At 41.7% G+C, this 22,585-nt stretch overlaps 1 protein-coding gene across 1 annotated transcript in view; it reads right to left on the bottom strand.

Annotated features, from left to right (window-relative positions):
• Positions 1 to 22,585, bottom strand: part of shc3 (SHC (Src homology 2 domain containing) transforming protein 3) — a 367,957-nt gene that overhangs the window by 172,783 nt on the left and 172,589 nt on the right. Inside the window, exons 2-4 of the mRNA XM_070860095.1 lie at positions 19,771 to 19,841; positions 6,649 to 6,712; positions 5,385 to 5,504 (exon numbers count right to left, since the gene is read on the bottom strand). Coding sequence (XP_070716196.1) covers positions 5,385 to 5,504; positions 6,649 to 6,712; positions 19,771 to 19,841 — 255 coding nt within the window. The remainder of the gene's footprint in view (positions 1 to 5,384; positions 5,505 to 6,648; positions 6,713 to 19,770; positions 19,842 to 22,585) is intronic.

The following is a 22,585-nucleotide window of genomic DNA, read 5'->3' as shown; positions in this document are numbered from 1 at the left end:
TGATTAAAAATCAGATGATACATATTCAATACAAACTGAGTTTTGATGAAGAGTCCACATGGGAAACACCAAATTGTCAGTTTACTGCTTGAGCTGCTGAGTGTTTCCAGCATTTTCTGATTTGTTCCTCCTACCACTAAACTAATTAGACAGAAATATTCACATCCCAGGGCTGCAAACCCTCCTTCCAACTGACTACTACAGACCAGACAGATATCCATCCTAAAACAATTCCTCAGTAGATTATGAGGTCAGACAGACACATCCCTATCTCAAGACTGCTTACCTGCTTACCAGCTACACCACCAGGGATTTGACAAATAAAATTACTTTCTGACACTGATTGCACAGTATTATATCCTGAAAAATGAGAGCCGAATTCCCAAATACAAATTGAGCCAAAATGTGAATTTTCCACAATGTCCAGAGACAAATCCAAATTTACTCCATTTCAAATCTAGTACTCATCCCAGCCATGCATTTTCCCACACATCTTAAATTATTTCGCAGCTTTTAATGTAACTGACACTGCATACATATTATATTTGAGATGTGGTTTGGGCTATTATGTAGTGTAATGTCTGTACGCTTGTAATGTTTGTAGCTCCACACTGTGGATGTGGACATATTGTGTACTGCAAGTGCAGGGTTAATAATAAACAGAACTAGGCAGATTTCCGGAGACTTCCGAGAGAGCTGCCTGCCATGTTAGGAAGCCGTGTGTGCTGTGCTCTGTGAAGATATCACATTTGCCGACGAGGATGGGATTATTTGGATGATTTAAAGCTTAAATTTTATTGGAGAAGGATTCAGCCAGCCGACAGAGAGACTTTGGAAATTTCTGTCTTTGGAAAAAAGCTACAAAATCAGAGGTAAAATACAGCACATGGGGTGAACAGCTAGAGATTAAAATGGCGGGTGTATTGGGATATTTGGGAGAATATAGACATGACCGGGAACATTTTAAAGCATATGTGGATTGGCTAGAATTGTATTTCATTGCAAATAACATAATCAAAGTTCCAGACAATGCAGTCCAGAACCGGGCTGTGTTGGAACGTAAGAAAGCGATCTTCTTATCAGAGGCAGGTCCGGCATTATATGACACTCTTGTAAATCTGCTTGTGCCTGACGAGCCAAGGGACACAACGCTTAAAGAGATTTTAACGAAGCTGGAGCAGCACTATAACCCAAAACTTAGAAATTGCTGAAAGCTATCATTTCGGGATTCGGAATCAAAAGGCTGATGGAAGTATCAGTGATTACATCATAGCATTAGAAATGCTATCGATGCACTGTAATTTTGGAAACTTTCAAAACCGAGCATTACAGGATCATTTTGTTTGTGGGGTGAAAAATGATGCGATCAGCAGGAAGTTATTGGCGACGGATGACCTGACTTTTGAAATTGCTTGTCAAACAGTGAGGTCGATGGGCATGGCCGAATAATATTCCCGAGAATTAAATAATGATTACGGTCATCAGTCAACCGAGGTAAATCACCTGTAGGTTCAAAGTAAAAGACGGTGGGGGCCCAAAGTCTCAGAAACTGGAAATTATACCAGAGCGTCGAAGTCGTGCTATAGGTGCCTGGGACAACACATTGCTCAAAGTTGTCCATACATAAAGGCAGAGTGTTTCTTCTGCAGAAAGACTGGGCATCTTGTGAAGGCATGCCAACTGAAGGGTAAATCAGCTTTCAAAGCTATGAGTCCAGCGTTCAAAGCTATGATTAGAAATCCCAAGAGACTACATAGCATGGAAGAACAACAACAAGACGAGGAGATGTTAGAGTTGTACGTCATCAGGAGCACGAGGTTAACGGACAGCGATTCGGAAAGCATCAAAATCCACATAGATGTTGCGGGATTCAAGATACCAATGGAAATTGACACGGGTGCATCCGTGAATGTAGAACCGGAGGCACTATATCGCGACAAATTGCGTGATTTTCAACTGGAGAAATCCAAGATAGAGCTGCGAGGCTACTCGGGAGAGAAAATTCCTGTAGTAGGCCGTATCACCGTACCGGTGAAATATAAAGATCAATTTCAGAACTTGCCTCCAATAGTAGTGAAAGGAGACAAGCCTGCTTTACTAGGAAGAAATTAGTTGAGCTCACTGAATCTGGATTGGAGTAAGATTTTCTGTGTGGAAGCGAGATTTTCATCAACGGATGAGGTTATCAAGAAGTATCCGAAGGTGTTCTGTGAAACGGGCATTCCGATCTAAGGCTTCAAGACGAGTGTCAGGGTACAGAAGGATGCTAGATCGGTTTACTACAAGTCATGTTCCATACCATATGCACTCAAGGAGAAAGTTGAGCAAGAACTCAAAAGACTAGAGACTGAGAACATTATTTGTAAGATAGATCGATGTAATTGGGCTACACCATTGTTGTTGTACCTAAGTCCGATGGTAAGGTAAGATTGTGTGGTGATTATAAAGTAACCGTAAACCAGGTTCTAGAGTGTAATGTCCCCAATACATTGCTGAATACAGAAGATTTGTTCACAACACTGACAGGTGGTCAGATCATCTTAAAACTGGATCTTATGAATGCCTACTTACAGCTTGAACTAGATGAGGAGTCCAAGTCATGTTTGACTATAAATACTCATCTAGGCCTATATCAATTTAATAGGCTACCGTTTGGAGTGTCTTCCACCCCTGCCATATTCCAAGGGGTGATGAACCAGATTTTGCAAGGTATTGAAGGGGTAGTATGTTATTTGGTGACATACTAATTTCAGCACCAAATAGGCAAATTCATAATAAAATATTGAATGAAGTCCTCAAATGGCTAGAGAAGCACAGAGTACGAGTGTCTGCTCGTAAGTGTGAGTTATTTAAAAACTCAGTGGAGTACTTAGGGTACAGAGTAGACAATGATGGTTTACATCCAACCATGGAAAAATTGGATGCGATCAGAAATTCACCCACTCCCAGGAATGTCACTGAACTTCGTTCATTCTTGGGTCTTTTGAACTATTATGGGAAGTTGCTACCAAATTTGGTGACAGTATTACATCCACTAAATGAACTTTTGAAAAAACAGGTCCATTGGAAGTGGTCAAAAGAATGCGATACAGCATTCAAGGAGTGTAAAAGCAAATTTGTCGAGAGCACCATGTTAGTTCACTATGACATTTCTAAGGAGATTAAGCTAGCATGTGATGCTTCTCCGTATGGAGTTGGGGCAGTAATCTCTCATGTATTAAGTAGTGGGGAGGAGAGACCAATTGCTTTTGCTTCACACACTCTCCGTTCTAGTGAGAGTAATTATGCGCAATTGAAAGGAAGCTTTGCCATTAATTTTTGGGGTCAAGAAGTTTCACAAATACTTGTATGGTCATAAGTTTACCATCGTTATGGACCATAAGCCCCTAACAGCAATCCTCCATCCAAAGTCCCCAGTTCCAACATTAGCTGCAGCCCGAATGCAGAGATGGGCTTTGATTTTGTCAGCATATACATATGATATTGAATACAGACGATCAGCTGATCACAGTAATGCTGATGCAATGTCTAGATTGCCTTCCCCATCACAAGTTACACCCAATAGGGAAGAAGTGTTTTATTTTTCATACATTGATGAACTGCCAGTCACAGCTGAAGAGATTGGTAGAGCAACCAAACGTGACCCAGTGATGTCAAAGGTGTATGAGTATATTGCAAATAGATGGCCAAACCAGGTAACTGACAAAGATACACATCCATTCTTCATTCGTAGGAATGAATTATCAGTCGATAAAGATTGTATTATATGGGGTGCAAGAGTGGTTATACCAAATAAATTCAGGTCCAAATTATTAGGAGACTTCCATGACCAGCACCTGGGAATGTGCTTGATCAAGAGTTTTGCATGCAGTTATTTATGGTGGCCAGGTCTTGATAAAGATATAGAGTACATCGTGAGTCAGTGTACGACATGTCAGTCGGTAAGCAAGCAACCACCACCAGTACCATTACAGCCATCCCAGGGTGTGGCAAAGGCTACATATTGATTTTGCTGAGTTAGCAGGACAACAATTGTTCATTGTGATTGATAGCCATTCGAAGTGGGTTGAGGTGTTTCCAATGTGGAAAATAACAAGTAGTAAAACATTGGACATTTTACAAAAATTATTTTCTTCATTTGGCCTCCCTGAAGAAATTGTTTTGGATAATGGACCACAATTTCGTTCAGAAGAATTTGCACAATTCACGAACAAAAATGGTGTGAAACATACCAAGGTTCCACCATACCATCCTGCTTCGAATGGTGCAGCAGAGCGCACTGTACAAATTGTAAAACGTGCCCTCATAAAACAAATGTTAGATCCAAATCCAAGGAAACGACAGTTGTCATTGGATCACAAATTGGCTAATTTTTTGATTACATATCGAAATACTCCTCATACAACTACTGGTAGAACACCAGCAGAGTTGTTTCTCAAACGACAGCCACGAACCAGATTCTCGTTAAAGCCAAATTTGGCACAGTCTGTAGAAGAGACACAATTAAGACAGAAAGAGAATCATGATAAAAGTAGAGTAAAAGAGAGAAGTGTGAAATTAAACCAAAAGGTGAGAGTGAAGAACCAATACCATAAATGGGTAAAGTGGCTACCAGGAAGAGTGGTGAAGATATGTGGTCTTTGCATATATTTGGTAATGATGTTTGATAATGGACAGGTTAGGTTTGTTCATATATATCATATTTTACCTACAGACATGGAAGGACTTGAAGGTGGGAATGATTCAATCATTTCTGACTCATCAGATAGTTTTGATATACCAGTAGCAAATCCTAAATCCAATGTACTGGAAACAAATCCAGGAGAGAATCACAATGAAAGTCTGAGTTCGAGTCAGGAAAACAAAGAGCCTGAAGTTAGAGTGAGTTCAAATGAAAATCAAAGAAATTCCATGGAGGAAAACATTCCTCAGGATGAGCCTCGAATGTGTGTGAAATCGACACCATGTTTGGAAGGTTCTGTTCAAGAGCAAAGGTATCCGCTTCAAAACAGAAAATAAGTGGTAAAATTAAATTTGTAAATATGGGAAAAAAAAAAAGATTATATCCTGTGTTATGTATAAACATGAAAGTTATGTATGATGTTTGTTATGATGGCTTCTTCATTAAGGAGGGAGAAGTGTAATGACTGTAAGCTTGTAATGTTTGTAGCTCCACACTGTGGATGTGGACGTATTGTATACTGCAAGTGCAGGGTTAATAATAAACAGAACTAGGCAGATTTCCGGAGACTTCCGAAAGAGCTGCCTGCCATGTTAGGAAGCTGTGTGTGCTGTGCTCTGTGAAGATATCACATGTAGCTAGATATCATCGTGGTGCTTCACCTTATTCACAAACTACCTCATATCTGTAACAAGCTGCCTACCTGCTTAGTGTCAGGCGTCATTAGATTGAGGCTGCTAGTTGAAATATTCAGAGTGATGTTCATTCCGGCAAACTGCAGGTTGCTCTTACCAAGTACACTAGACAACACTTTACTTGGTGGCTGTTGAGGCAAATCACATTAAAACCATTACCCAAACCATGAGATACAGAAAGACACTAACAAAGATAACTGTGACCTATGTACATCATAAAGTATCCCAAATTGCAGCGAGTTCTTTAGATTTAAGCATTAAATTGTAATTCTGCTTTCCAGATATGTTGATCAACTAAATTTTCACTTTTGTTTTGATAATTACTAAATAAAACGAACAAAATGAACAGTATTTTTTTTAGTTCATTCTCGGGATGTGGGCATCGCTGGCAATTTTTGCAAATTTCTAGTTGCACTTGAGAAGGTGGTGGTGAGCTTTCTTCTTGAACCGCTGCAGTTCATGTGATAAAAGCACTCTCACAATGCTGTTCGGTTGGGAGTACCAGGATTTATTATGACGAAGGAACGGCGATATATATCTCTAAGTCTGGATAATGCGTGACTTGGAGAGTGAATTTAGAGGTGATGATGTTCCCATGTGTTTGCTGCTCTTGTCCTTATAGTTGGAGGCCATGGGTTTGGAAGTGCTGCTTAAGAAGCCTTGCTGAGTTGCTGCGATGCATCCCGTAGATAGTACACACTGCAGCAACAGTACGGTGGAGGGGATGTATCAAAATCTGACAAGTGTTGCTTCAGACTGATTGATTCTTTATTTAATGAAGCTCCTTCTTACAGAGCACCAAAATCATTCCAGCAAAAGAGTGAAGGGAATTGTAAATCATTTCTGCTTTGTTATGCAATAGCTGCCGTGATGCATGTGGGAGGAGGAGGGAGGTAGGGAAGACTCATTAGGAACAAGCAGTGCACCATTAACTGAAACAAAGTAAAAACATTCTTAATGCATCATTTCAAAGCGTTTTGTTAAAAGGGTAAAGACAGATTTCCAACTTCAACAATTTGTGCAATAATCAACAATTATTATAGAGCTAATTCCATGATCCCATGCTCCTAGCAGGAATCGTGAGTCAGAAAATGAGGACTACAATCTTTGACCTACGTTATCTATGAGCGCAACTTGCCTGGTGGGAGTGCAGGATCATGGAATTAACCCTGCTGAGACTGATTTTTGGACATTAACACATGTCCAGAAGACGGCAAAATCAGTTTATGTTGTGAGCAGCGCACATATAAAAAGAAAAAATTGTTAGGATACCTTTCTCTTCCGAAAAACCCCGTTCGTGCCTGGTACAGCTTCACACACTCTACTGATAGCTTCTCTGAAAAAGAAAGGTATTATCGTAAGGAAAGCTTCTCTGGACAAAATAAACCCACATGCTAACACTATGCCGCAGATGACATAAATATATTAACCAAGCTACTTTATGAGAATATTACATTTACATTTCATTATACCACAGAACTATGCCAAAAGACTATGCAACAAGGAAGATATTGTGCTTATGAATATAATTAGGACAATGGGATTACACAGGCTTCCTGTTGTTATCTTGCCTTTTGTGGGGTTTTTTCGCAGGATCTCCACATCTCTAGAAAATGGACATCATTACAATACAGCTTCCTTGGCAGCCCAAAGGCCTTTTGTTTAGAAGTTCTGTCTTTGGGAGTGGCAAAAATAAGATTCCAAATCTGATTACATACATAGATTTCACAAGCCTGCTGCCAACTTGTCAAAAATCTGCACATGAAAAAACATTGAATGGATTTCTGACCCTATTACTAATTGCATTCCTGTATAACAATTGATATAACTTGGGTTTATGAGATCAATAAACAGCATGGAACAATTCACAACAATATAGGGAGAATTTCATATTTGGTGAGGTGAATGTAGGTTGCATTTTAAGCCACACACCCTGTACACCAAGTAGTTCAGGACTATAATAAACTCTCTTCGAACAGCACTAAATGGGGTGGTAGTAATATAATTGTCTCTTTTGATGCTTGGATGGAAACTAGTGGCCGCCTTTCTCTTTCTCTCCACTGCTCCCTTTTTTCTATGCCTCTCTTTTATCTCAGGGAGGAAGAGCATCCGGGAGGGCACTGAGCACCTCGAGTCTCATCGCCGAGAGCATGCAGAAACCAAGCCAAACAGCGGAAGGAGCGTGCAGCAAACCAGACTCACGTCTACCCTTTTCTTCAACTGTGACAGACACTGTAATTCCCATATTGGACTGTACAGTCACCTGAGAATGCACTTTTAGAGTGGAAGCAAGTCTTCCTCGATTTCGAGGGACTGCCTATGATGATGATTGAATCAAGCCAAAGTGGGGCAAAGTCCATGCTAGACAATGATGGAACTGACCAAAATGATCAAGAAACACTTTACCAAACAGGCAGGTATTTCCTCGGAGTTGCTCCTGGTTTGCCATTGTAACTTTTCCCAAAGAGCGGCAGAAACCCTAATTATGCATATAAATGGGCTTTCTGTCGCACTCGGGAAGTTACAATGGCGCAGAGGGAGCAGCTCCAAGGAACTTTCTGGCCCTACGAGTAGAAGTTTCAAATATCCATTTGTATACTTGGTCTCCTAAGTATACCTGGTTCTTTGAGGAGACGACTGCAATGAGTACATTCCTCAGATTAATGCCTTGTTCGTGTGATTTGTTTTTGTATTTTCTGTTAGACACAGATTTTGTATTCGTGCATATTTTGTAAAAGTTTTTTTTTATAAAGTAGTTAAGACAAAAACAGAAAATGCTAGAAACACTCCGCATGTTAGGCAGCATCTGTGGAGAGAACAGATGAGTTAACATTTTGGATGTGGCCCCTTTGTTAAACTCTTAAGGGAGGGTAGGAAGTCGAAGGGATCACAGGCTGAAGGCAGGAGAAAGGGAAAGATGTAGGGTGGGGGGTGCCAGGGGAAGCTTCCTGATCAAAAAGGTAGGCACGGAGGTGAAGGTAGCAGAACAAGAGCTGATCATGATGTCAAGCTTGTAATTTGTTGAAGTGGACGTGTCAGGGGATGAAGTTAAGATACTTCCTGAGGACAAATCGTTGCGGGTCAAAGAGGAGAAGATCAGAGGGTTTAGGGAAAATACAGTAAGTGGAGAAATTGGAAAAAGAGATGAAGTCCGAAGAAAGTGAAGAAGAAGAGGGATCCAAGACTGTTGAAGTTTATGGTCCTTGGTACATGAAAGGAAAAAAACATGTTTTGATAAAGCGTCGGATGACTCAACGGATGATGTGGAACTGAGGACCAGGATAGCTCAGGAATAAAGTGAGTCGCTTTGCTGAAGAGAGAAATTGGGAACATGTATGCGGCAGTGAATGATGGAGATAGTGGATTTTATGAAGCAACGGAAACTGAGGTTAGTGGAGCATTGAATATCACAGAGCTATCAGTGATCGGGGTGGATCCAAAACAGAATGGGTGAAATTTGATCCAGAATCATATGGAAGTGCAGATGCAGATAGATGCTGAGAAAAAATATGTGGTCGTAAAAGCAAGTCTTAGCAAATATATAATCACAAAGAAGAAGGGAAAGGCACAGCAATGAAAGATGAGCATTGATTTCTTTATGCTGCAAAATAACATGCATATCTCCAAATATCATATTATTTGGGAAGTACATTACATAAGCCAATACAACATTTTCAGATAGTATTCTGAAACTCAGCTCCTAACTTCTGATGTTACACTTATATGTTATGAAACATAGAAACATAGAAAATAGGTGCAGGAGTAGGCCATTCAGCCCTTCAAGCCTGCACCACCATGCAATAAGATCATGGCTGATCATTCACCCCAGTACCCCTTTCCTGCCTTCTCTCCATACCCCTTGAACCCTTTAGCCGTAAGGGCCATATCCAACTCCCTCTTGAATATATCTAATGAACTGGCATCAACAACTCTGAGTGAAGAAGTTTCTCCTCATCTCAGTCCTAAATGGCTTACCCCTTATCCTTAGACTGTGACCCCAGGTACTGGACTCCCCCAACGTCGGGAACAGTCTTCCTGCACCTAACCTGTCCAGTCCCGTCAGAATTTTATATGTTTCTATGAGATCCCCTCTCATTCTTCTAAACTCCAGTGAATACAGGTCCAGTTGATCCAGTCTCTCCTCATATGTCAATCCTGCCATCCCAGGCATCAGTCTGGTGAACCTTCGCTGCACTCCCTCAATAGCAAGAACGTACTTCCTCAGATTAGGAGACCAAAACTGAACACAATATTCCAGGTGAGGCCTCACCAAGGCCCTGTACAGCTGCAACAAGATCTCCGATACTCAAATCCCCTAGCTATGAAGACCAACATGGCATTTGCCTTCTTCACCGCCTGCTGCACCTGCATGCCAACCTTCAATGACTGATGTACCATGACACCCAGATCTTGTTGCACCTCCCCTTTTCCTAATCTGCTGCCATTCAGATAATATTCTGCCTTCATGTTTTTGCCACTAAAGTGGATAACCTCACATTTATCCACATTATACTGCACCTACCATGCATTTGCCCACTCGCTTAACCTGTCCAAGTCACCCTGCAGCCTCTTAACATCCTCCTCACAGCTCACACCACACCCAGCTTAGTGTCATCTGCAAACTTGGAGATATTACTTTCAATTCCTTCATCTAAATCTTTGATGTATATTGTAAATAGCTGGGGTCCCAGTACTGAGCCCTGTGGCACCCCACTAGTCACTGCCTGCCATTTTGAAAAGGACCCGTTTATCCCGACTCTCTGCTTCCTGTCTGCCAACCAGTTCTCTATCCACATCAATGTATTACCCCCAATACCATGTGCTTTAATTTTGCACACCAATCTCTTGTGTGGGACTTTGTCAAAAGCCTTTTGAAAGTCCAAATACACCACATCCACTGCTTTTCCCTTGTCCACTCTACTGGTTACATCCTCAAAAAAACTCGCAGATTTGTCAAGCATGATTTCCCTTTCATAAATCCATGCTGACTTGGACCGATCCTGTCACTGCTTTCCAAATGCGCTGCTATTTCATCTTTCATACATGATTCCAACATTTTCCCCACTACTGATGTCAGTCTAACCAGTCTATAATTTCCCGTTTTCTCTCTCCCTCCTTTTTAAAAAGTGGTGTTACATTACCTACCCTCCAATCCATAGGAACTGATCCAGAGTTGATAGACTGTTGGAAAATGATCACCAATGCATCCACTATTTCTAGGGTCACTTCCTTAAATACTCTGGGATGCAGGCTATCAGGCCCTGGGGATTTATCGGCCTTCAATTCAATCAATTTCCCGAACACAATTTCCCGCCTAATAAGGATTTCCTTCAGTTCCTCCTTCTCGCTAGACCCTCGGTCCCCTAGTATTTCCGGAACATTACTTATGCCTTCCTTAGTGAAGACAGAACCAAAGTATTTGTTCAATTGTTCTGCCATTTCTTTGTTCCCCATTATAAATTCACCTGATACTGACTGCAAGAGACCCATGTTTGTCTTCACTAATCTTTTCCTCTTCACATATCTATAGAAGCTTTTGCAGTCAGTTTTTATGTTCCCTGCAAGCTTCCTATCATACTTTATTTTCTCCCTCCTAATTAAACCCTTTGTCCTCCTCTGCTGAATTCTAAATTTCTCCCAGTCCTCAGGTTTGCTGCTTTTTCTGGCCAATTTATATGCCTCTTCCTTGGATTTAACACTATCCCTAATTTCCCTTGTTACCAACAGTTGAGCCACCTTCCCCATTTTAGTTTTACTCCAGCCAGGGATATACAATTGTTGAAGTTCATCCATGTGATCTTTAAATGTTTGCCATTGCCTATCCACAGTCAACCCTTTAAGTATCTTTCACCAGTCTATTCTAGCCAATTCACGTCTCATATCATCGAAGTTACCTTTCCTTAAGTTCAGGACCCTAGTCTCTGAATTAACTGTGTCACTCTCTACCTTAATAAAGAATTCTACCATATTATGGTCACTCTTCCACAAGGGGCTCGCACAACAAGATTGCTAATTAGTTCTTTCTCGTTACACATCACCCAGACTTGGATGGCCAGTCCTCTAGTTGGTTCCTCGAAATATTGGTCTAGAACACCATCCATCCACTGTACTGCTACCAGTTTGTTTAGCCCAATCTATATGTAGATTAAAGTCGCCCATGATAACTGCTGTACTTTTATTGCACGCATCCCTAATTTCTTGTTTGATGCTGTCACCCAACCTCACTACTACTATTTGGTGGTCTGTATACAACTCCCACTAGTGATTTCTGCCCTTTGGTATTCCGCAGCTACACCCATACAGATTCCACATCATCCAAGCTAATGTCCTTCCTTACTATTGCGTTAATTTCTTCTTTAACCAGCAACACTACCCCACCTCCCTTTCTGTTCTGTCTATCCTTCCTGAATGTTGAATATCCCTGGATGTTGAGTTCCCAGCCTTGGTCACCCTGGAGCCATGTCTCTGTAATCCCAATTATATCATATTCATTAATAACTGCCTGAGCAGTTAATTCATCCACCTTATTACGACTACTCCTCGCATTGAGGTACAGAGCCTTCAGGCTTGTCTTTTTAACACACTTTGTCCCTTTAGACTTTTGCTGTAATGTGGTCCTTGAAACATTGTATCAATATTGACAAGCTGAATTCTGAACCTAAAGTGACTTGAACCACGTGGATGATTGGTAAGATGTGATGAGTCTACAGGGATAGGTGCTTTTATTTACTATATGCATAAATAATCTGGAATTAAAAATTGAAGGAACAAAATTGAAATTTGTTGATGACACCAAATTGGGGGAAATATGGCACGAGGGTTGTGAAAGACTTCAGAAGGACAGGAATAAGCTAGTAGGATGGATAGATAGGTGGCAAATATAGTTCAAGGTAGAAAATGTAAAGTAGTATGTTTTAAAAATACCTTAAATAGTAAGATCTGAAATGGAGCAGAAAAGGTGGTTATACAAATAAGGCCTAAAAATAGGCAAACTGAATTCGTGTTTTTATATCTAGAGACAAAAAATATAAACGTAAGTTGGTAATGTTTCACTTGTACAAGACTTAAGTTAGGCTGCAGTTGATATGTTGCATACTGCTTTGGGCATCCCATTATAGAAAGGATATAATATCAATAGGAATGGTTCAGCTTGGATATGCTTGAATATTACCAATAATGAATGATTACACTTATGAACAAAGATTTGACAAATTAGGACTTTTTTCATTGGAGCTGAGAATATTGAAGGATGACCTAGTAGACACATTGAAGATTATGAAGGATTATGATAAAGTAAATAGTGATAGATTATTTCAATTACTGTCTGTGAGATGATAATGAGAGAGCACGTTTAATATAATCTTAAAAAGAACTAAAGGGCACATTATAAAAATCTTTCCACAGAGGAAGGTCAGAGGATGTTTAGAATTGGGAATTAACTACCACAAACTGCTACTGAAACAGGATTCATAAGTTCTTTTAAAAGGAAATTAGTTGCTTGAAAAAGATAAATAATAAAAATAATAACTTTTATTTATATAGCATCTTTAACGTAGTAAAACATCCGAAGGCGCTTCACAACAGTGTTACAGACAAACAGATAAATTTGACACCGAGCCACAGAAGAAATGAAGGCAAATGATCAAAAGCTTGTTTAAAGAGGTAGGTTTTAACGAGCATCTTAAAGGAGGAAAGAGAGGTAGAGAGGCGTAGAGGTTAATGGAGGGAGTTCCAGAGCTTAGGGCCAAGGCAGCTGAAGGCACGTCCACCGATGGTTAAGCAGTTATAATGAGAGATGTTCAAGAGGCCAGAATTTGAGGAGCACAGACAGCTTGTGGGATTGTGAAGCTGAAAAAGATTATGTGAAGAGAGCAGGAAAGGGGGATTAAGTTAGATGGCTTATGTGGAGAAAAACACCTGTTCAAACTTGATGAGCCAAATACTATGCTCTCTAATTCTATCAATATGCCATTTTGTATTAATTTACAAAATGCACAGGTATTGGCCTGTTTAGACTATTTTGGGTTTGATAAACCTGTATTTATGTTTGCAAAAACTGATAATAAGCATGCCTAGAGAAATTTAGGGGGTAATTTATTCCCCCAAAATAGGGGGGTTTGGTTTGGATAGGAGGTTAAAAAACTAAAATTCTGAAACAGGAACCCAACCCAATGTTGAGATGCAGAGAGGCGGAGAGGTTTAGGCAGGGAGTTCCAGAGCTTAGGGCCCAGGCAAAAGAAGGCACGGCCACCAATGATTGAGCGATTATAATCAGGGATGCTCAGGCGGGCAGAATTAGAGGAGCGCAGACATCTTGGTGGATTCTGGGGCTGGAGGAGATTACGGAGATAGGGATGGGCGAGGCCATGGAGGGAATTGAAAATAAGGATGATAATTTTGAAAACGAGGCGTTGCTTAACCGGAAGCCAATGTAGTCAGTGAGCACAGGGGTAATGATGATAATGATGATGATGATGATGAATGGTTGAGCGGGACTTGGTGCGAGTTAGGACATAGTGCAATCAAGCAGACGCAACATGGATTCATGAAGGGGAAATCATGTTTAACTAATTTACTGGAATTCTTTGAGGATATAACGAGCATGGTGGATAGAGGTGTACCGATGGATGTGGTGTATTTAGATTTCCAAAAGGCATTCAATAAGGTGCCACACAAAAGGTTACTGCAGAAGATAAAGGTACGCGGAGTCAGAGGAAATGTATTAGCATGGATAGAGAATTGACTAGTTAACAGAAAGCAGAGAGTCGGGATAAATGGGTCCTTTTCGGGTTGGAAATCGGTGGTTAGTGGTGTGCCACAGGGATCAGTGCTGGGACCACAACTGTTTACAATATACATAGATGACCTGGAAGAGGGGACAGAGTGTAGTGCAACAAAATTTGCAGATGACAAAGATTAGTGGGAAAGCGGGTTGTGTAGAGAACACAGAGAGGCTGCAAAGAGATTTAGATAGGTTAAGCAAATGGGCTAAGGTTTGGCAGATGGAATATAATGTTGGAAAATGTGAGGTCATCCACCTTGGGAAAAAAAAAAACAGTAAAAGGGAATATTATTTGAATGGGGAGAAATGACAACATGCTGCGGTGCAGAGGGACCTGGGGGTCCTTGTGCATGAATCCCAAAAAGTTAGTTTGCAGGTGCAGCAGGTAATCAGGAAGGCAAATGGAATGTTGGCCTTCATTGCGAGAGGGATGGAGTACAAAAGCAGGGAGGTCCTGTTGCAACTGTATAGGGTATTGGTGAGGCCGCACCTGGAGTACTGCGTGCAGTTTTGATCACCTTACTTAAGGAAGGATATACTAGCTTTGGAGGGGGTACAGAGATGATTCACTAGGCTGATTCCGGAGATGAGGGGGTTACCTTATGATGATAGATTGAGTAGACTGGGTCTTTACTCGTTGGAGTTCAGAAGGATGAGGGGTGATCTTATAGAAACATTTAAAATAATGAAAGGGATAGACAAGATAGAGGCAGAGAGGTTGTTTCCACTGGTTGGGGAGACGAGAACTAGGGAGCACAGCCTCAAAATACGGGGGAGCCAATTTAAAACCGAGTTGAGAAGGAATTTCTTCTCCCAGAGGGTTGTGAATCTGTAGAATTCTCTGCCCAAGGAAGCAGTTGAGGCTAGCTCATTGAATGTATTCAAATCACAGATAGATAGATTTTTAACCAATAAGGGAATTAAGGGTTACGGGGAGCGGGCGGGTAAGTGGAGCTGAGTCCACGGCCAGATCAGCCATGATCTTGTTGAATGGCGGAGCAGGCTCAAGGGGCTAGATGGCCTAATCCTGTTCCTAATTCTTATGTACTTATGTTCTTATGTTTTGGATCACCTCTAGTTTATGTAGGGTAGAATGTGGGATGTCAGCCAGGAGTGCGTTGGAATAGTCAAGTCTAGAAGTAACAAAGGCATGGATGAGGGCTTCAGCAGCAGATGAGCTGAAGCAAGGGCAGAGACAGGCGATGTTATGGAGGTAGAAATAGACGGTCTTAGTTATACTGCGGATATGTGGTTGAAAGCTCATTTCAGGGTCAAATATGACATCAAGTTTGCGAACAGTCTGGTTTAGCCTCGGACAGAAGTTGGGGAGAGGGATGGAGTCAGTGTCTAGGCAACAAAGTTTGTGGCGGGGACCGAAAACAATGGCTTTGGTCTTCCCAATATTCAATTCGAGAATATTCTGCTCATGCAGAACTGGATGTCGGGCAAGCAGTCTGTCAATTTAGAGGCCGTGGAGGGTCGAGAGAAGTCGTAGTGAGGTAGAGCTGGGTGTCATCAGCATATCTGTCGAAACTTATGCTGTGTTTCCAGATGATGTCGCCAAGGGGCAATATGTAGATGAGAAATAGGAGGGGGCCAAGGATAGATCCTTGGGGGACACCAGAGGTAACGATGAGGGGCTGGGAAGCGAAGCTGTTGCAGGTGATTCTCTGGTTATGATTAGATAGATAAGAATGGAACTTGGCAAGTGCAGTGCCACCCAGCTGGATGACAGTGGAGAGGCATTGGAAAAGGATAGAGTGATAAACGATGTCAAAGGCTGCTGACAAGTCAAGAAGGACGAGGAGGGATAGTTTGCCTTTGTTACAGTCACAAAGGATGTCATTTGTGCCTTTGACGAGAGCCGTTTTGGTACTGTGGCAGGTGCGGAAACCGGATTGGAGGGATTCAAACATGGAGTTCCGGGAAAGATGGGCACGGGTTTGGGAGGCGACAACATGTTAAAGGACTTTGGAGAGGAAAGGGAGGTTGGAGATGGAGCGGTAGTTTGCAAGGGCGGATGGATCGAGGGTTGTTTTTTTGAGGAGAGGGGTGATGACGGCAGATTTGAGGGAGAGGGGGACAGTACCTGAGGAGAGCAAACCGTTAACAATGTCAGCTAACATGGAAGATAGAAAAGGAAGCTGGGTGGTCAGCAGTTTTGTGGGAATAGGGTCAAGGGAGCAGGAAGTGGGACTCATGGACAGGATGAGCTCAGAAAGGTCCCGATTAGAGATTGGAGAGAAACTGGTGAAAGATGTGAGGCCAGGGCTAGGGCAGGGAGCTTCCTAAGAGGAAGTTTGGCCCGGTGGGCTAGGGGACGCAAGAGAAGAGGCAATGACAACCGAACGGATGGTCTCAATCTTAGAGACAAAGAAGTCTATGAGCGCCTCACACTTGTTGTTGGAGGCGAGGTTGGAGACTGGGGAGAGGGATTTGAAAAGACGGTTAGCAGTGGAGAATAGAAGCTGGGATTTATCTTTACATTCTAGATGATTCTGGACTAGTAACCAACTTTGGCAGATGAGAGCAGGACCTGATAGTGGTTCAGCCAGATCTGGTAGAGAATGGCTAAACCAGTTGTCCACCAGATCCATTCAAGTTTACATCCCTTGGACTTAATGGAGCGAAGATCAGGCTGTACCAGGGGGAACGTCCAGGGTAAGAGAGAGTAATTGTTTTAACAGGGACTAGGGCATAAAAGGTGGTGGTGAGGGTATGATTGAGCAGATTGGTAGCTGCAGAGATGTCATGGTGAAAGGAGGACCAAAGGCTGGACAGTTGGGAGTTGAAAAGTGCAATTGTAGGAGAATCGGGAGAAAGTTTTTTCCAGGGGCGGACTCAGAAGGAGGTAGGGTTGGGGGTGGGGGGGGGGTGCGCGGAGGGTGGAAAGGGGATGTGGGTGGAGAGTGATATGAGGAAGTGATCAGAGATGGCCTTATCTGTGATTGTCACGATGGGAGTGGCGAGGCCACGAGAGTTGACAAGGTCGAGGGGCTGGCCGTAAATATGGGTTGGGGCGTTTACATGGAGGGAGAGATTAAGGGAGGATAGGAAGCTAATGAACTCAGAGGAGAGTGAGCATGGTGAATTGAGATAGAGGTTGAAATCACTGAGTGTACATTACACTTGGTCCCTTAGATTATAAATAGTTGAGGCCCCAGCAATGATCCCTGAAGCACCCCACTAGTTACAGTTTGCTAACCTGAAAATGACCCATTTATCCCGACTCTGTGTTTTCTGTTAGTTAGCCAATCCTCTATCCATGCTAATATATTACCACCAACCCCATGAGCTCTTATCTTGTGCAGTAACCTTTTATGTGGCACCTTATCAAATGCCTTCTGGGAATCCAAATGCATGACATCAACTGGTTCCCCTTTATCCTGCTCGTTACATCCTCAAAGAACTCCAGCAAATTTGTCAAACATGATTTCCCTTTCATAAAACCATGCTAATTCTGCTTGATTGCATAATGCTTTTCTAAATATCTTGCTACTACTTCCTTAATAATGGACTCCAGCATTTTCCCAATGACAAATGTTAAGATAACTGGTCTATAGCTTCCTGCTTTCTGTCTCCCTCCTTTCTTAAATCGGGCATTACATTTGCAGTATTCCAATCCACTGGGACCTCTCCAGAATCCAGGGAATTTTCGTAGATTACAATCAATGCATCCACTATCTCTGCAGCCACTTCTTTTAGGATCCTAAGATGCAGGTCATCAGGTCCAAGGGACTTGTCCATCTTTAGTTCCATTAGTTTACCTATTACTTTTTCTCTAATGACAGTGATTGTTTTAAATTGATTATCAATTTTTGGGATGCTTGTAGTGTCTTCTACCTTGAAGACCAATACAAAATATTTATTCAAAATCACTGCCATTTCCTTGTTTCACATTATTAATTCCCCAGTTTCATCCTCTCTTCCTTTTTATATACCTGTAGAAGCTCTGACTGTCTGTTTTTATATTTCTTGCTAGTTTACTCTCATAAACTATCTTCTCTCTCTATCATTTTTTTTAGTTGTCCTTTGCTGGTTTCTAAATATTACCCAATTGTCTGGCCTTCCACTATTCTTCACAACATTGTATGCCTTTGTTTTCAATTTGATAACATCCTTTACTTCCTTAGTTATCCATGGATGGGTCATCCTTCTCTTAGAGTTTTTCTTTCTCACTGGAATATATCTTTGCTGAGAGTTATACAAAAATATCTACTTAAATATTTGCCACTGGTTATCTACCGTCTTACCCTTTAAATAATTTTCCCGGTCCACTTTAGCCAACTTTGCCTTCATACCTTTGTAATTGCCTTTATTTAAGTTCAGGGCATTAGTTTGAGAACTTGCTTTCTCACCCTCAAACGGAATTTGAAATTCTACCATGCTATGATCACTCTTCCTAAGAGAATTCTTTACTATGAGATCATTAATTAATACCATCTCATTACCAGATTTTAAAAAGCCTGCTCCCTGGTTGGTTCCACAATGTATTGTTCTAACAAACCATCCCACATACACTCAATGAATTCTTCCTCAAGGCTACCTTTGCCAATTTGATTTATCCAATCAATATGAAGATTAAAATCACCCATGATTATTGCCGTACCTTTCTTACAAGCCTCTATTATTTCTTGATTTATACTCTGTCCAACAATGTGGCTACTGTTAGGGGGCCTGTAGAGTACTCCCACCAGTGACTTCTTTCCCTTATTATTTCTTATCTCCACCCAAACTGATTCTACATCTTGATTTTCTGAGCCAATATCATTTCTCACTATTCCACTGATCTCATCCTTTATTAACAAAGCTACCCTACTTCCTTTTCCTTTCTGACTATCCTTCCGAAATGGCAAATACCTCTGAATATTCAGTTACCAGTCTCGATTACCTTGCAATCACGTCTCTGTAATGGGTATCAGATCATACCCATTTATTTCTATTTGTGCCGTCAACTCATCTATTTTGTTATGAATGCTGCGTGCATTCAGATAAAGAGCTTTTAATTTTGTCTTTTTACCATTTTTCCCTACTCCACAGTAGTCCAGTGCAGAAATGTAGCGGTGTAATCCAGTATTCCTTCATTTCCTTATTGTTTTAATGTTGTGACAAATATTTATATTATCCAAATACCGTCAAGTATTTCAGACAAATATTCTTTTAAATTTTCAGCGGGCAACCAAAAGAAATGAATCTCGAGTTTCCTGTAATGCAGTTTCGCTTTCCTCTCTTCGACTGACAAGAAGCCACCCTCTCCCATAAATGTAATTTTGTCAGTGACAAGACCACAGTCTAAATAGTAAATTACTGCGAGTGAGCAACCTCTTTTTAAAGCACTTGATCATGTTTCATTTTTAGCAGCGTATTGTAAATGCATCGGAGGTTCTCTGTGGAAGTAATGTGCAAGGTCATTGAGATGTCTAAAAGATTGACCTACAGCTTGACACCTCGAGGAAGCTTTCACTTAGTATTTACACAGTCCATCTAGGTACCGACATGACTTTGCTTAGTTGTACAATAATCACATAAAGTTATTAATATGACCAGAGTCAAGATTTTTAAAATTACACTTGAAATAACGGAGTGTAATAAATTTGAAAATGGCATCTTACCTTGTAATCTGTGTCCTTGTGTTAAAATCAAGGGAACGCATTGATCGTAACACTTCTATACAGCCCAGATACTGTAAAAAAATTATAATAATGTCTGAATATCATGGTTTTCAATAAATATTTGTCTATTTTCCATAACCTCCAGCTTAGTCTGGAATATTAATAACTTATTTCCATAAGTCATTCAAATGTTAACTTGTTTTGTCTTAAATAATTAATTTCTTCCAATAGTTGAAACCACATTAATAATAACTTGTATTTATATAGCACCTTTAATGTAGTAAAATTCCCAAGGCGTTTCACAGGAGTGTTATCAGGCAAAATTTGACACCGAGCCACATAAGATGATATTAGAACAGGTGGCCAAAAGGTTGGTCAAAGTGGTAAGTTTTAAGGATTTATTAAATGTATTGTTCCAAACACTGTAAACCACGACACACACTTTCACATCATCAGCATTCAAAATGTTTAAAGACAAGGTGAACTAATAGTCCTGTATTACAGAATGGATACTGCACCATCTGTGCCATTGCAATACCTAGATATTTTACTACGTTAAAGGCGCTATATAAATGCAACTTGTTATTGTAGATAGCGCCCTGTGTTAGGTGTGACTCAAAAAAATATTCAGTAGTTAACTAACAATCATCTATTCACACCTGCGGCTGGTGGCTTCATTTCCTTCTAACCCCTTATTCTGCAGGTCGGAGCCATAAAAGGAGCGGAGGTGCGGGGGCCCAGGAGCAGGGCGGAGGCATGCCACTGCAAGATACAGCGCGAGCCGATTCAGGAGGGCGACGACTTGGAGGAGGGCAACTGGATTGGACGTCACCATAATCCAGGTCGCTGATTGGAGCATGGGCAGGTACAGCAGGTGAGGCGGTAAGAAGCAGAGAAGCGGCGAGGTCGGGGCGAAGGAATGGCGAGAAATTGTAGAGCGACGTGATCGAGGCTCAGGAGAGGCGTGAGTTCGGGACCCAGGAGAGGCGAGAGCCCTGGGGCAGCACGGGCCAGCCCACACTGCGATATGTGTGCGTACTCAGTCCGTGCAGCAGAGCTGGTTTCCAGTCGTCTTGGTTAATCCTTGCCACTAGACCAGGACCTAGCTCTGTCAAGCCCGTGTGATGGCTGGTGTGCAATGGCCACCACACATTAAAAAAATCCATGCACAGGCATCTTCCACCCTTCAATATATAGTTCGGGACCTGGAATATCAGGTCCCTCATTGTAACACCTGTGAACTTTTTGGTGTGGAAGCAAGTCATCCTCGATACGAGGGACCGCCTAAGATGAAGATCTATTGACAGCTTTAATGAATGTCACATAATAAAAGGCCCAAGAGTAAAATGTATTCTCGTGTGGTGGGAAATGGAGTCTGTGACAGGTAGATTCATGAGAATGAGGTCAAGTAGATTATTCACGTGTTGGTTTTCTCACCACCTGCCGCAAGCACAGTCTGGCAGCTATGTTTTTCAGGACTCGGCCAGCTCGGTCAGTGGTGGTACTCCCAAGCCATTTTTGGTGATAGACATTGAAGTCCCCCAGCTCTGCTAACTGCTTCCTCCAAATGGTGTTCAATATGGACAAGCACTGATTCATCAGCTGAGGGAGAGTGATAGGTGGTAATCAGCAGGAGGTTTCCTTACCCATGCTTCAGCTGAAGCCATGAGGTTTCATGGGATCATGGGATCCAGAGTCAATGTTGAGGACTTCCAGGGCACTCCCTCCCGCCGCCCCCCCCCCCGATTGTATACCAATGTTCCCCTACCTTTGGTGGGTTTCTCCTGCCAATCGGTAGATGGTGGTGGACGAGTCTAGAACATTAGCTGATGGATATGATTCTGTCAGTATAACTATGTCAGACCTTTGCTTAACTAATCACTGGGCTAGCTCTCCTAACTTTGGCATATAGACATTCTAGGTACGTGCTAGAAATAAGTGTTTGATCCTCATGAATATCATTAGTCCTGAACCGGGATCCAGATATGCTACGTCCCAGCTTTACACTAACATTTCCAGGAAGGTCTCAGCAGGTGTACTTTCCCAATCTCAGAGGAAATGGGGCCCACCAGGAGGACCAAGCCTGGGTGAGGACCTGAACCCCCCCAAAATTAACGGGCTAAAAACTATTTTATGGTGGTTTGAAGCCGTCCATCTCTGTAAAGGGGCCATGGGGGTACCCAGATTCCTTTTCTAAGGGGGGACCTGGCTTGGAACAGTCCCCACCTCCCTCCCCCGCAAACTAGCAGGCTACCACTGATGTTTCCAGGGTTTTCAGCTGGGGGCGGGGGGAAGCACTAATGTGCCCCCAAACACTGAAGGCAAACTCATCGAGGCCCCTCTCCTCGATCCCGTGAACTTCAGCCGGGCCATTGGCAGAGTTCCGTGGTGGTCGTGATGCCATCATAACAGTCAAGATCACACCCCTGTGATTTTTCTAGGCTAAGCGTTTTAGTGAGCTTTCGATAATACAATAATCACATGTGCTACATGTCTATAAACTAGATTTTGTCAGCAGTAAAATATTTAAAATGGTGGACAAAATGATTGAAACTTGATTAAAAAGGTAAATATTGATACTGAACTACTAAACATGTTTCAAACATGTGTACTATTTCGCGACAGATAGTGAATAGAGGAAACTTTCACCAATACATTTACAATATTACTGCACATAACAGCCAGAGGAACTGTTATCCATTATTGAGAGAAAAATATCTTGAAAGAGAGAGAACGTGACCACTAGCATCAACATTTATTGGAGACAGAAGTGTCAAAAGTACAAGTCGGTAGTTGAATCACTAATGCTCAGCTT

This window comes from Pristiophorus japonicus, chromosome 1, assembly GCF_044704955.1.
Source record: "Pristiophorus japonicus isolate sPriJap1 chromosome 1, sPriJap1.hap1, whole genome shotgun sequence".
Classification (NCBI taxonomy): domain Eukaryota; kingdom Metazoa; phylum Chordata; class Chondrichthyes; family Pristiophoridae; genus Pristiophorus; species Pristiophorus japonicus.
The sequence above is the reverse complement of the archived record's forward strand: the minus strand, read 5'-3'. Positions and strand labels throughout refer to the sequence as shown.